Source organism: Pygoscelis adeliae, unplaced genomic scaffold, assembly GCF_000699105.1.
Source record: "Pygoscelis adeliae isolate BGI_AS28 unplaced genomic scaffold, ASM69910v1 Scaffold175, whole genome shotgun sequence".
NCBI lineage: Eukaryota > Metazoa > Chordata > Aves > Sphenisciformes > Spheniscidae > Pygoscelis > Pygoscelis adeliae.
This window is the reverse complement of record NW_008824941.1, coordinates 1,449,439-1,462,994: the sequence shown is the minus strand read 5'-3', so window position 1 is coordinate 1,462,994 and position 13,556 is coordinate 1,449,439. Positions and strand designations below refer to the sequence as shown.

The 13,556-nt window shown below is 41.5% G+C and overlaps 1 protein-coding gene across 1 annotated transcript in view; it reads left to right on the top strand.

The window, feature by feature from the left end:
- Positions 1-13,556, top strand: part of NRP1 (neuropilin 1) — a 70,996-nt gene that overhangs the window by 46,283 nt on the left and 11,157 nt on the right. The window contains exons 9-11 of the mRNA XM_009325557.1: positions 140-284; positions 3,224-3,328; positions 6,326-6,385. Of these exons, the coding sequence (XP_009323832.1) occupies positions 140-284; positions 3,224-3,328; positions 6,326-6,385 (310 nt within the window). The remainder of the gene's footprint in view (positions 1-139; positions 285-3,223; positions 3,329-6,325; positions 6,386-13,556) is intronic.

Sequence of the window (13,556 nt, the reverse complement as noted above, 5' to 3'; positions counted from 1 at the left end):
AGGAATGCCTGACACTTATTAAGTGCTTAGAATCTGGCCTACTGCTCACCCAATTCAAAGACTAGAGAATGAAGGGAAAAAGATGAGTGTTGAAAATAGCTCTTCTTTTTTAACAAGTAGCATTTGTCATGCTTTGCAGACTTTTGAAGGCAACACCAACTATGACACGCCTGAACTGCGGACTTTTGAACCGGTATCAACGAGATTCATCCGTGTCTACCCTGAGAGAGCCACACACGGAGGACTGGGGCTGCGAATGGAGCTGCTGGGCTGTGAACTTGAAGGTAATTGCTCTGCTAGAGATGAATGTACTTTATTATTTTCATAAATACATTCTCCACTTGGACTACTGCTGAACACTGCTGTGTCTGTACAGGCAGCACGTCAGACTCTTGCTTCCGTGACTGCCATTAGTGCTATTTCTTGGCCTAGTCAGTTCCTTCTCTGCAGACATTTGAATATGCCCAAGGCACAAATATTATTCTTTCTCCCATTCCTTTGGTGAATCACAGTGATATTCTCTGTATGGTTTTCTGTTCCCTTAAGCAGCCTTATGATTATACTTCCGAGAAGCATAGAGCTATTAGGAGAGAATAAAGACAGGAGCTTATATTTTATGTTACCATGATACAACCCTGGAAGAGACGTTTTCTGAGAGTGCAGAAGGAGCTTTGCACTAAATATAGCAATTATGTCCCTCGTTCCTTCAAAGGATGCAAAAGTCACACCAAACACTATGGTGGGCAATGATTACTTGGCTGGACAGGCTCTGTGCTGTTCCTTTTTGGGGGCAGAGGGGGCCTCTTTGTTCCTTACCAAGCTTTAATTTTGCAAGAGTATATAGGAGATGAAAGACCAGGAAAAGCAAAGACATTTATCCTTGGACTGTGACATGAAGTCAAGCTTTGATTCTTGTTATATAAAAAATAATTATTTAACTTCATAGATAACTACAGATAACACTACATGAATTTCACAATTTTATCTAATGGATGATGGTATAGTGGCATGGCTTATAAACCACACAGCTTAACAATACACAGAATAACAAACCATGTTATTCAGGGTTTCATATGTTACCTCATATAGAAGTAGCTGAACAGGCTCCCAAGACGAATGGAACCGACTGCTCTGCCTCCATTTCTTTCTCACCATTTCTCTCCCAAGGCGGAAGAGTGGGAGGCATTTTCTGTGAGAACTGATGAGTTCTGTGTTGTTTTTTAGTGAAGGCCAGATTGAACAAGTGTGCTTTTTACTTGGCCCGGAAAGTGAGGAGGTTGGAAATACTTCTTAGTTCCTGCAGGAAGTCCTCATTTCCTGTGGGAATTCTTAGTTCCTGCATACTATTGTGCTGCTTGCTCAGAAAAAAGAAAACCCAGCACCTGCCTCATGTAAACTCACAACCTGTGGGCAAAGTTCTTCAGCCACAGGGCTCCTGTAGCCACCTAGACATCAAGAAGTGAGTCCGTGGACCACCTTACAAGAACACATTGCTCAGTGAGATGTAGGAGCCGAAGAGGAGACTGACCAGGCAAAATGCCTTTGCTTTTAGGCAAACTGCAGCAGCAAGTACAATTTTTCCCTGGGACACGTCTACTTGCATTTGTCTTTCTGCTGTGGCGTACTTTTGAAGGGTGCTCACCTGTAGGTCACTCATGGACAGTTGAGGTCAATTCCCATTTACCCATGGGAGAAGCATTATAAGAAAACTTTGTTGTATAACTGTATCTTAAGGAGGGAGTTGAATGAAGAGACGTCACTTGAGATTTACTGAGAAGGAAAGGAGTTGAGATGAGAAAAGAAGCATGGAGGTAGGCACAGACAGGAGTAGAAATCAGCTCTCCAGCAGTAATGAGCAAGGGGAAGCTTTGTGTGCTCAAAGCATCCCAGGGGGCTTATATGAAATGAGGACAGAGATGTAGGCAAGCTTGCGGCTGTACAGGGGCATGAAGATCGAGATAAGAAACTTAACTCGATGTAGAAAGCTAGAGGGAGCTCCCAGAGGGGGTTTTAAAGAGATGTGGGGAACAGATGCTCTGCATAATTCATAATAAGTACAGAACTGTTTCTTTAACTAGGGCTAGATTTTACCTGTAAAGCATAGGTCAGGGTCCTAAAGAGCCATGTTTCATCCCAGAATATAGCTACTTCAGAAACTACCATCGCTCTTGACATTTTCAGGCTAAGAAGTCAGTGGATAAGATCTTATGTGGCCAGCAGGCTCTGGAGGCAGTAGAAGGGCAAAGAATAATCTGAGAAAAGGATGCATTATTGCATAGCTTATAATGAGAGTAAAACATTTTTAATGAAAATAACAGTAGGTGAGAACAGACAAAAGCCTGGATCACATTCCCAGTCTGGTTATCTTAAGCCAGGGAACTATACTTGCAACATAAAACATAAACCTAAACATAACACCAAGTATCTGCATTCTGATTTTCCAGATGTGGTATGTTTTGCAGATACTGGGGTGGTATAGATATATTTTCTGGCATCTCGCACAAATCTCAAGCTTTTAACTGTAATAACAAAGGTCAGACTTTTACTGGTTATGCAGCAGCTACTGGAAAGTCATCACCAATGAGAAGCAAGCAGGTGGCCAGGAGGGGTGACTGACATCACTGATGTCTTATTTATAACTTCAGCAAAAACAAAAAAATCTCCTTCCAGACCTCCTCATTGAGCACAAAGTGATTCTACATCACACTGCCTTCCTGCCACCGTTACGAGGACTCTGCTCAGACATTTCCTCTCTTACAAGTGCTCTGCAGAGAGGTTTCTTCAGCAATGTGAAGAGAATTACCACCCTGAGCATGCACTCCTCCTGCTCCTCTGTACAGGCCCACTCACAGGCACTTTGGCCTACAATAAAATAATGAGGTTTCTACCCCTCCCCAAGCCTCCCGTTCTGCCTGGCCAGGCTTTCGCTCTTTGTTGGTAGGAACAACAAACACTCATCAGCCAGTGAATAGACAGTTTCGGGGCTTTGCTGCCCAACTCCACTCAGCCCTTGAGTTCAGATACAGCGGAGTGCCTTGGCACAAGGAGGGAGAACAGATATGTCCCATTGCAAAGAAATATTAAACAACTTGCAAAGTAGAGTTGCTCCTTTCCTCAGATACAACACATGAAGACAGCATATGGTGCTCATCAAAATGTTACTGCCAATTGCATGCTGATTCTCCAGCACACGTTTTAACTGAACAACTGGATTTTGTTTCAGCTCCTACGGCTGTCCCTACCATTTCTGAAGGCAAACCTGTGGATGAGTGTGATGATGACCAGGCAAACTGTCACAGTGGCACAGGTGATGACTACCAACTGACAGGTGCAGAAACCATCCTCATTCCATTGCAGCTTCATTGTAGCTCATATCCATCACCAGTTACCAGCTAAACGTTTGCACTGATTTAATCACTCAACATAAATGGACATTGGTATGCAGTTCGTATCGTCACTGCTGTCAAAACATAGGCATCTGCCTTTTACATATGACAATAGTTTTGATTGTTTTCTCAGCTATGTAATTTTTGAAGCAGATAATAGTGACTAGCTGGAAGAGAGGGCAATTTTTTTGAGCAAGAATTGTGTCTAATCAAATGTCCTAATCAAACTTTCTCTTTCTAAGAAAAAAGCTGGACAAACCTTTTGAGGTTTATCATCTGAGATCAAAGAACTCAAAATGAAATATTGTTTAGGTTCAAGATACGTATATGCTTCCATACCTAAAATTTAGTATAGGACTCAAATCTCAGCCCCAAACCTTTCCCAGACAGAAACAAAGCAGATTTGTTTCATCAAAGCATACTCACACATATACCGACAGAAATATTTCCATGAGCTTCCCCACCAACACTGCATTATAGCCACAGAGGGGCTGATGTTCTCCAAACTGCCATCATCAGCAGAAAAATAGGAGGGAGAGATAACATAGTCTGCATCTGGAATGGAGGAAGCTTGCTAGTTTTCATATTCTCCCACTTTTGCACAGAACCACTGTCCTTCTGAGAAAGCTGACACTGCACCACTACATTTTTGATCTCTTCTTGGAGGTCACTTGCTCCACAAAGCTCTGGGCGTGTTTGATGAGGTCTTCCTGTAGCAGATCTATACATCTACAGTAATTGAGCTTATTTTTGGACACAGCAACAGAAGTTATTTCATCACTGCTCCCTGGTGTTATTATCTAATAAATGTTTATTGCTTCTTATATCCATGATATAAAATAGCATTAAAATCTGGCACTAGCTGTCCAAGAGGACATTGGGAAACCTTCGATAAGACATTGGCTTTTTGGAAGCAGCCAAGTAGAACATCCAACAGCAGATACAAATGAAAGTGCAGATTCAGCATCAAACCCTTTCTGAGCTTTGCCAGTGTCTCCTGTAAATGCATGTTGCAAATCATAAATTGAAAAACAATTCTTGAGTGGAAAAGACACTGCACGGTCACTGTCACTGCTTTTCAAATCAGTGTCCCAGATGAATCTTATTCTTTCTGAAGACAGCCATGCAGGGAGTCTGATAAAATAGTCAGTATTGTGTTAAGTTAGCTCAGAAAGTTTTCAATGTTACTAAACATTGTAATTTATTTATTTTTCTGAAAGCAGAGAGCCAGGTCAGGAAATGCTGAGGCTTCCTGCAAAGCCCTACACTGAGGGCTGACTTGCAAAGCCCAATAGGTAGAGACATATTTCACATAGTTGGAGGCTGTGTGAGGGGAAGGAGACAGATCTATGCAAGCACCTTCCCTGTTCACCCATAGTCTCTGCACTTCAGGGTGCTCAGGACTGCATCCCACATGTCCCTCAGGGAAAGTTTATTGAGCAGAAGAAACTCCCTCTAGCAATTTTTGCAGGGAGCAGTTTATAATCTCTAAGACAAGGGAACAGCCACCAGCCTTCCTGAGCACCAGCTATTTTGGGGAACTGAACCTATTTCAGTACTAAAATTGAAAATTACTACATTGCCCTTCTACAAAAGTGCAGACACTTTAGTACAATTTATTACTATACCACCTAGAAACCCTGAGCAGTGCACGCCCAGTTGTTCTGGACACTGTAGGCACACTGCACTGTACGTATGATGTTACATATAACACTAAAATGTACAGAAGTGATTTTACCAATAATTTCATTGTAAACATTCTTTTCTTCCTCCAAAATGCATAGAAGGAAAGTATGTAAACCTTTTGGCCCATTAAGGATAGCAGGGCAGTGCAGAGGCAATGTCATCAATGCCTTACCCTCTTTTATCCACTCCTGATGTGAGTGTGGCACCCGCATTCTCATGGGTACGACCGTTAGAGTCACTTCCCTGATAGCACTTCCACATATGTGAGTATCACAGTGAAGCCTCCCTTGCAATTAACCGTAATTGTGCTGTAGGCCAGATTCCTTCCCGCTCTATTTGGACCCCATACAGAGCTACTCTATTTGCGTGGCTTATAGCATTTCCCATCAGATCATTCTCACAAACATAAAGCTGATATAACTTGGGCATTCATTCTCATTGGAAGTCATCATAGTCATCCTTTCTATAATGCTTTAAGCACTTGTTTTCTGGAGAAAAGAAAAGCCATTGACTGGTAATCAGCACCCCACTGTGCATTTATAATTGTGCTAATTTACTTTTTGTTTCCTTTATCAATATAAGGCTTGCTTTAAAAAGTCAAGCATTTTAAAAATATCAGTTAGTGAGCTTAGGAGAGGTCCATGACCCCACTCACCTCTAGTTCATCTTCTTGAAGAAGACAAAGGGCAAGTCCTGAATTCCTCCTGCTCTTTGAGACAGAAGTGAAACCTGCCTTAGACTATAGCCTAAAGTCGGGCAATTCCCATGCACCTCTCTTGTGAGCTGATCTCACAATGCAGCTATGAAACAACGCACAGGGAGGACCCAGCATGGCAGGGGCTGGAGGACCTCACGTCCCTGATATGAGAAACAACATGCCATAGGAGAATGCACAAACTGGTGACTGTTAGGAGATGCTACAGAGATCAGTCACTGACTTCCCATGTGATTTGGAGCAAATCACTGTCTATAAAATGAGGACAGCCACAGGGACACAGTGAGGATTGATTAGCTGGTGTTTGCAAGGACTCTAAAGATATACAGCTTTATTTAATGATGAGTTCTTGGGGTTTTTTTTGATAAAGAAAACCAGATCTTTAATGTCATATTTTCATGCTTAAGCTCACATACTCAGTTACCTACACATCTAATAAAGGTGGTAATACTTCAGATTTATATATAGGATATTCCTAATGACTTCTGTGTCCTTTGTTGTGTCCCATGTATCATGATATGCATAATTTCTTTTCCAGGTGGTACTACAGTGCTGAATACAGAAAAGCCAACAGTAATAGACAATACATTACAACCAGGTAAAAAAAGATTTTTCTTATTGAAAACATAATAAATTCCATACCCAAATTTCATGCCAGAGACAAAATAATGAATTGCAGCACTTCCTGAATTCCCATTCCCTAAAAGTCTCTGAAGTAAAGAAGCATCTGGTCTCTCAGCTCTGTACAGTAAATATTTTATTCCTTTCATCCACATGTAGACACAGCAGAGAACAAGATTTCCTTCTGCATCAGCAAATGCCAAATGCTGACAAAATTAAACTAACTTAATCACACAGTGCACTCTGTTTAAATGTGACATGTCAGTGACACAAAGTGTGTTTGCAAACTCCGGGAAAACAAAAACAGAGCCACACAGGCCCACTCACTATTTATATCCCTGGTTTTACAGAACTAAGACAAGTAGTTTGCCAGTTTTCTCCACCAGGGAGCTGGCAGTTTTACAATATTGTTTTCTAGCAAGTTTTCTCAAAATGGGGTTACATAAACTGCTACCATGAACTTGAAAAGGGAAAAAAAAGTTGTCACTGGCAGCAGGTCCTTTTTATTTAATCAATAGAATAACTAGCAGCTTTTAAAATCCTTAGTTTGCTGCTTCCACAGCTTTCATACCATTTTTTAATATCCTGTACAATTTACTGGAAGTGGGGGAGAGGATAGATTTGGGCAGAAAACCCAAACTCCAAAAACTATGAGCACCAGTTTAAAATGCTTTTCATTAATAATCGTGGAGCGGTAAAGAGGTCAGTTTTCAGTTACTCCCATTTCCTCCATTAAAGTACAGTCAGGCACAGTCTTTCAAGTGATTTATTAACAGGGTGGGTAAGTGTTTATCATTGTTTCCTCAACCATGTGACACAATCCGCTTTTGCTTCAAGTAAAAAAAAAGGGACTAATAATGCAAAAGTTTCCTAAAGGACACTGATGGTGTCGACCTGATTAAGAGATAGAGCGGATTTATCTCAGATGTTGTTCCCACTCTCAGTCTCTGCGTTCTGATGTTGCAGAGGTGAATGGCTTTACTCCCCTCAAAATTTGTCGCCAGGGCCATCCAGTTGGCTTACTCAGCATAGACTATTTCTAGCTCTGCCCTGCTTTATTATCGGAGGGAGGCTGTGGCGTACCAGTGCAATGAGAAACATGACGGCAGGCTGGCCTGCCTTCGTGGGACACTTCTCCACACTGCTCTTCCACAGCCAGCATTGCTGAAGGGCTGGAGGGCTGCTGGTGATCCCACAGTTCGGAAAGCGGTGGGGGGTGCAAAAGAAGAAAGGATGCTGTGCAGTGGTTTTAGAGTAAAACATTTTAATTTTTATGTCTGAAATGATCTTTTAGCTTTCTATTTTGCTGAAATCAAGGATTTTTTTAGTGTTTCTAACTATCTTCTTGCATTTAAACAAATTGCAAATTCATAAAGTGCCTCTGTGCAATGCAGTTTTCCTCCCTCTGCCCCAGTGCCAGTTGCATTTGCAGGTTGTGTTTAATCCCTCTGGTTTGGGTGGGACTCTCCAGTAATAGATTGACTGTTTCTGCCAGAGATTAAGATATCCTCATTTTCTCTCCTTACTTCCCTCCTGCACCACCTTTGCTTACTCCAAGATGAGCCAAGTTTTTTCTCTACTAAAGGAGTTTCTGAGGTTCCCTTCAGAGCATGCCAATGTTACTTCCCTGCATTGTGCTGGTAGGAACTGTTTCCTTCCGGGGAATAAGGGATAAGTTCACATCCCAAACTCCAGGCTCCCACATGGCAGCACATTACAAAGATCATAGATAGAGATCAGTCAGATGCTAATAAATAAGAATAAGGTTTCCAGAATCTCCAGTTTAAGACATAAAGGTTTCCAGCTTCTTCATAATCCCTCACTGAAAACCAGCCAGAAAATTCCCCAAAAGGGACAGACAGAAATTCCCTCAACACAGGGAAACCCATCCTGGCATGAAGATGGTGTAAGCATTTCCTTCTGATGAAGGGGCATGGGTGGAACTAGCGGGCACGATGAAGCACATCAGAGCATGAGGCCATGCAACAGGGAGTGAGAGTCTGCTATGGCAGCCACGTATAATGTAGTTTAAATTGGCCCTGAAGTTACAGAGCTGCTCGGTGCCCCCCCCAGCCCTCAGCTGGCTGAGGATCAGTGCACTCCAGCTCTTTCAGCTATTCTCAAGCTGAACAAGGTATGAATTTAACACACCAAGGACTGAGCCTTCAGCTTCAGCCTTAATTCCCTTTAAGGGCTAGTTTACCTTAAGATGCTAATACACCTTGAGGTAAATGGTGAACTCTAAGCCAAAGAGCTATTCCAGATCAGTTCCAGGATGCAGGCTCCAGCAGGTAACCCTGCACAAGCTACACCACGCCTGTGCTGGCCACAGCAGCTTGTGCCATGGTGATTCAGGACAGAGATTTACCAGCCCTCTCAGTAGAAGCACCTGCCGTGGTGCAGGTACTTCTGCAATAGGTGCTAACGCCATGTATTGCTGTCCTCCTGCCTGCATTCAAACCTGCAAACACCCCTAATCTTGTTATCCCAGACTAACATGCTTGTGTGTGTCAAAGCCTGAGATCATCCTGTTCCAACCAGCTTTCATACACTATGGAAACAGTTAAGAGCAAATAGCTGGAAAGCCTCCATGTACAAACAAGCTTTCCATCAAGGAGACTTTTACAGTTCATTTCAAGGGGACTGAATTGTAAGAAATTAAAAAAGAATCATGATTTCAAACTGCTAAAAATGTTTAAAGGTTTAGATTTTTTTTAACAGAGGACCTACTTTCCTCCTCAAACTTAAAAAGATGCCTTTAACAAATCTGTCTGTCAAAGTAAATACCTTTCAGGCCTCAGTCCTAAGACTCACCAACATCTAGTCTTTTTGAACGCACCTTTTTCAGTTCCAAAGGACTATTTGAAATGCTTGACTCTTAGCTATTTACATACAGAGCAAGCTGTTCATTTACATTATGTGCTCTCATCATGTAAGCTCAGTCCCTTGTAAAGCAGACTGTTCAAGAAGTAAAGTATCTTGTTTTTCACAAATGTAATAGCTATTTCAGAAAAATATAACTAAGAAATCCTGAGGTTAAAATCTATGCTAAGAAATCATTTAAAGGGAGAATAGGTCTGGTTCTCATTTATGGTGGGACAACTTTGCATCAACAAAGGGATATTAAAGCAGTTAAATTATCATTTACTATCATTTAAGGTAATTCTGTGCTGCCACTGTAAGTGGTATAAAAAGGTGAAATGCAAATATGAATCAGACCCAATATACTACTTTGAAGTGGTCCAAACTATGTTTGTAATTTCCCATTTTAATGTTGATTTACCCTTTGGCAAGAGCATCCTATAGAGAATTTTCATAGCATCTTTAATGCCATCATGCTTCTTTTTGCCTCTTGGTGGAGGAGTTATAAAAATGTGTCAAAGTCTGTGGGCTACAAAAGATTAATGGACTTGCAAGAAACTCACTCAACTAGATTTTCAAATGACTTTCTTGTCCGTGTGCAGTAATGGTTCCAGCTGTGAGCAAGATGTGGTCAAGAAGTACAGCTGCTGGTTATTCTTTGAGAGGATAAATCTGTTTTAATTCAGTATCACGTACCCTACATTTTGAAAAAGGCATATGGGATTTCGTCACACCTCCCTCTCAGATTCTCATCTGAAGTGCTGGTATTTGGTTACCTAATAGCTGGTTTTCTTCATCCTCTCAATAGACACAAACCCAGAGATCAATCACCTATTGGCAGGAGAATTATCCTAGCAGGTGAATGGGCCAGCACTGCAGAGGGAGCCCGCCAAATGCTACTCGTCCATACTTTCCTTCCTTCCACCAGAGCTGCCAAGCTATAGTTCAAGGACAAAGAACTGGCCTGTAGCTTACTGTGAGCTACTGTATCAGCCTCCTGGGACCTTTAATAGAAGTGTTGAACTATTCTGTCTTTTGCTGCTGGGGCAGATCCATCGTCCGTACGACTAATGAACCTATCCAGATGCTACAAGTGTCTATTATTAATTGGCTAGTAGGTCTACTTTTTCTTTTTATGGGTCCCTGGGAGAAGCATTGGAAGAGACATAAGAATAGACAATAAGAGATGGCATGTTTAAGGAGCCCATAAAATAAAAGCACTCTGAAACGCCTTGCCTTTGACCTTCGATCCCGTTGCTGTGATTGTCTAAGGAATATATTAACACAATCACTTTTAAGAAAACAATAGGAACCTAGCAAGAAATAGCTAACTGAGAGCAGGTTACTGGTCAAATCCTGCTCAATTTCAGGGGATTCTCATTAACTTCTGCATGGAAAAGAAGTTCATTTATGTGCTACACCGTGCTGTCTGTGAGACCAAAGCCAAGGAACACAGGCATGGCCAAAGCATATCAGACTTAGGCTCTTTGCCAATTTCCTGGACTATATATTTCAAATGAAAGCGTAAGAAATTCTTTATTAGATGGTGCTGTGAAATTTAGCTCTGCTTTGAAACTCTCCTTCTAATCCCAATGTTCAGAGCTGGCTTCAGACCATGAAGCAAAAGGCTTCTGTCACTCCCTGCACTTTAGAATTAGCGATTAAATTCTGGATATTTTCCTTACCCATTTCAGTGTCCAGTTCTCTTTGAATTGTGTTCAGCCTTAGCAGCATTCAAGGGAAGCAAGTATCGCTCACATCATATGAGAATTTTTTTCCTTTGATCCACATTGAACTTCACCAGATATCTCACAGTTCTCAGGCTATGAAATGGAGAAAACAGAATATTGTAATCTTCCTTCTCTGGATTCTTCACCCATTTACATACTTCTCCTGTGTCTTCTGCTATTTATTTTTATTCAGAGTTGAATAATAGCAGGCCTTTCAACCTCTTTGTGCTATGTGCTCATTTATGCTGTGTGATATCTTCAGATTGATGTGATCTATCTACCACTGTTCTCCTTTCTTGTGGTTTGAATACCACACAGGCTATCACTAGCTTTGCATGATATAATCCTTCGGGATTAATAAGATTAATTTTGTTTTACATTTTCTAAGACCTTTTCTAAAGTTCTGTTTCATGGCTCTGATGTCAAAGCCATGCAATATAGCTCTCCCTAGGCCTTCTTGACAATGAAAGGCTATTTTTCACGAACTTAAAACCCTTTAATTCATTTCAATGTCACTCTGTTTCTTTAAAAACTCCCCTTGATTTTCAGATGTCCCCTTTTGGGCAAGATGTCTTTGATCGTGGCCCCATTGCCTAGAAAAAAAAAACATATACTGAAGAAAGAAACGTAATGGATTGCCTTTCCGCACTCATGTGCGCACAGGCTGAGTTCTGCTTCTTCAACGTTTTGAGCCCAAAGAGAGATTATTCACCATGTTCTGCCCCTTTCCTAGAAAGGCCTAGGGTCCTCCAGGAAACATGTTTTCTCCACATTGAATTCCTGTGCCAGACATTATCTGTTTAATTCATTTGTTCCCAGCTAGGATGCCATATTCGTGACAATGTGGAGTAGACCCCTCTGGAGGCCAGCAGGAGGGAGCAGGGAGGCAGGCAGGATGGGGCAGATGAAAGGAAGGAGTGACGAGTCAGTGCGGAGAGATGTCGCAGCACAGCTGAGGTACTGACAGGCGGAGGAGAGGGGCAGGAGCTGCTGTATGCTCAGACCTCTCTGCTGACAGGAAGAAATTTTCTAGGGGCCAGAGGGGAGAGGGCACAGTGGCTGCAATGCAGGAATCCAGTGAATTGAGTTAAAACTGTGTCTAGGAGCAAGGACCCACCAAACAAGGACAGGGAGGGGGCAGGCAAGGAGAGAATGATAGATGAACCCTTTTTATATCCATTCTGTCTTAACCTACTCACCTGAGGCTTTCTCTGTGTTGATAAAATGATTATTCTGGTTTACTTTCCATTAAAAATCTGGGTTGTGAGTTCAAGAGCCTTTCCAGTCTTCCCTGGGCAGCTCACTATGTGGAGGAGGTCATTGCCTTTTCAGACTGGAAGAGCTCCACCTCGAAGGTCTAGCCAGCCACAGGTCCCAACACACTTCCATATTTCTCCATATTTTCCCACAATAAACAAAACACATTCTAGGGGCTGCATTATCTTTCCTGACTTTTTTTTTTTTATAATGGGCAAGAAAACAAAAGAACAGAATTCTTCCCCCAGAGCTGATACTGATGGGAGCACAGAGTCTTTTGTTCTTAGTTCATACTTGCACAAAGTATCTCATTAAAGTAAACCTAAGTTATTCCTTTAATAAGGCATGAGTCATGCCTGAGAAAAGGCTTCAGGATTTGGTCACATTGCTGTGGGAAGGGTATTGCTCTACTGGGAGCTGTCATTGCTCAAGGTGAGATAAAGGTTCATACCAATGGGGTAGGAACCAAAAGCCCAAAAGATTTCAAACTGCTTCTGAAAATAAGAAATGCAAGGGATTTATACGCTATCTTTGTATAATCTTTCCATTCAAATTCCAAGTTCTATTGAAGAAAATAAGCTACTATGTATTAAACCTTTGGGCAGAATTGAGGAGAAGCTGAAAACAAGATATGATCTCATCCTGACCATAATACCAGACTTCCCTTGTTTTACGTGGAGCTTGTTTTGAAGCTTATTTTGAGTTCATTTGGCAATCAGCCACATTTGTCCCTTTTCCGGCTCAATTTGTCCATTTCAATGCTGCCATCTTGTGGGCCTACTTAACTGTCTGGAAGATGCTGAAACAAGTTCCTTACTGAAGCCACGTGCTATACATTTCACCAGAAATCCTTTTGTGCCAAGGACATTCCATTAGTGTTTCTGCCCTTTCTCATTTTTGTCCAGATCTTATTGTGAGTTATTGCAAAACATTGCACAGTTATGGTACAAATAGATATTATCAACCAGCAAATATATCTGATAAGTAAGCCAGAGCTTTCTTACAGTACAGTTACAAGCTAATATGAGCAAATCAGAAAAATTAATCTAACCACAAAAAAAATCCCAAAATATGAGTCATAAAGAAACAAGAAGCAACCACATCATTTACTAGAAATAGTCGTTCTTCATCTGTTTCCCCGCAGGGCTGCTCTTGCTATAGATTCTCAGTTTCAAGTAGGAACGGCTCTGTTAATGGTCAAATGCATGCATTTGGTTTTGAAGTACAAAATCTGAATTATGCAATTAATAATCACATTTTGTCTCTCCTTTTCTCTCTTTCCCTGCAGAGCTGCCACTG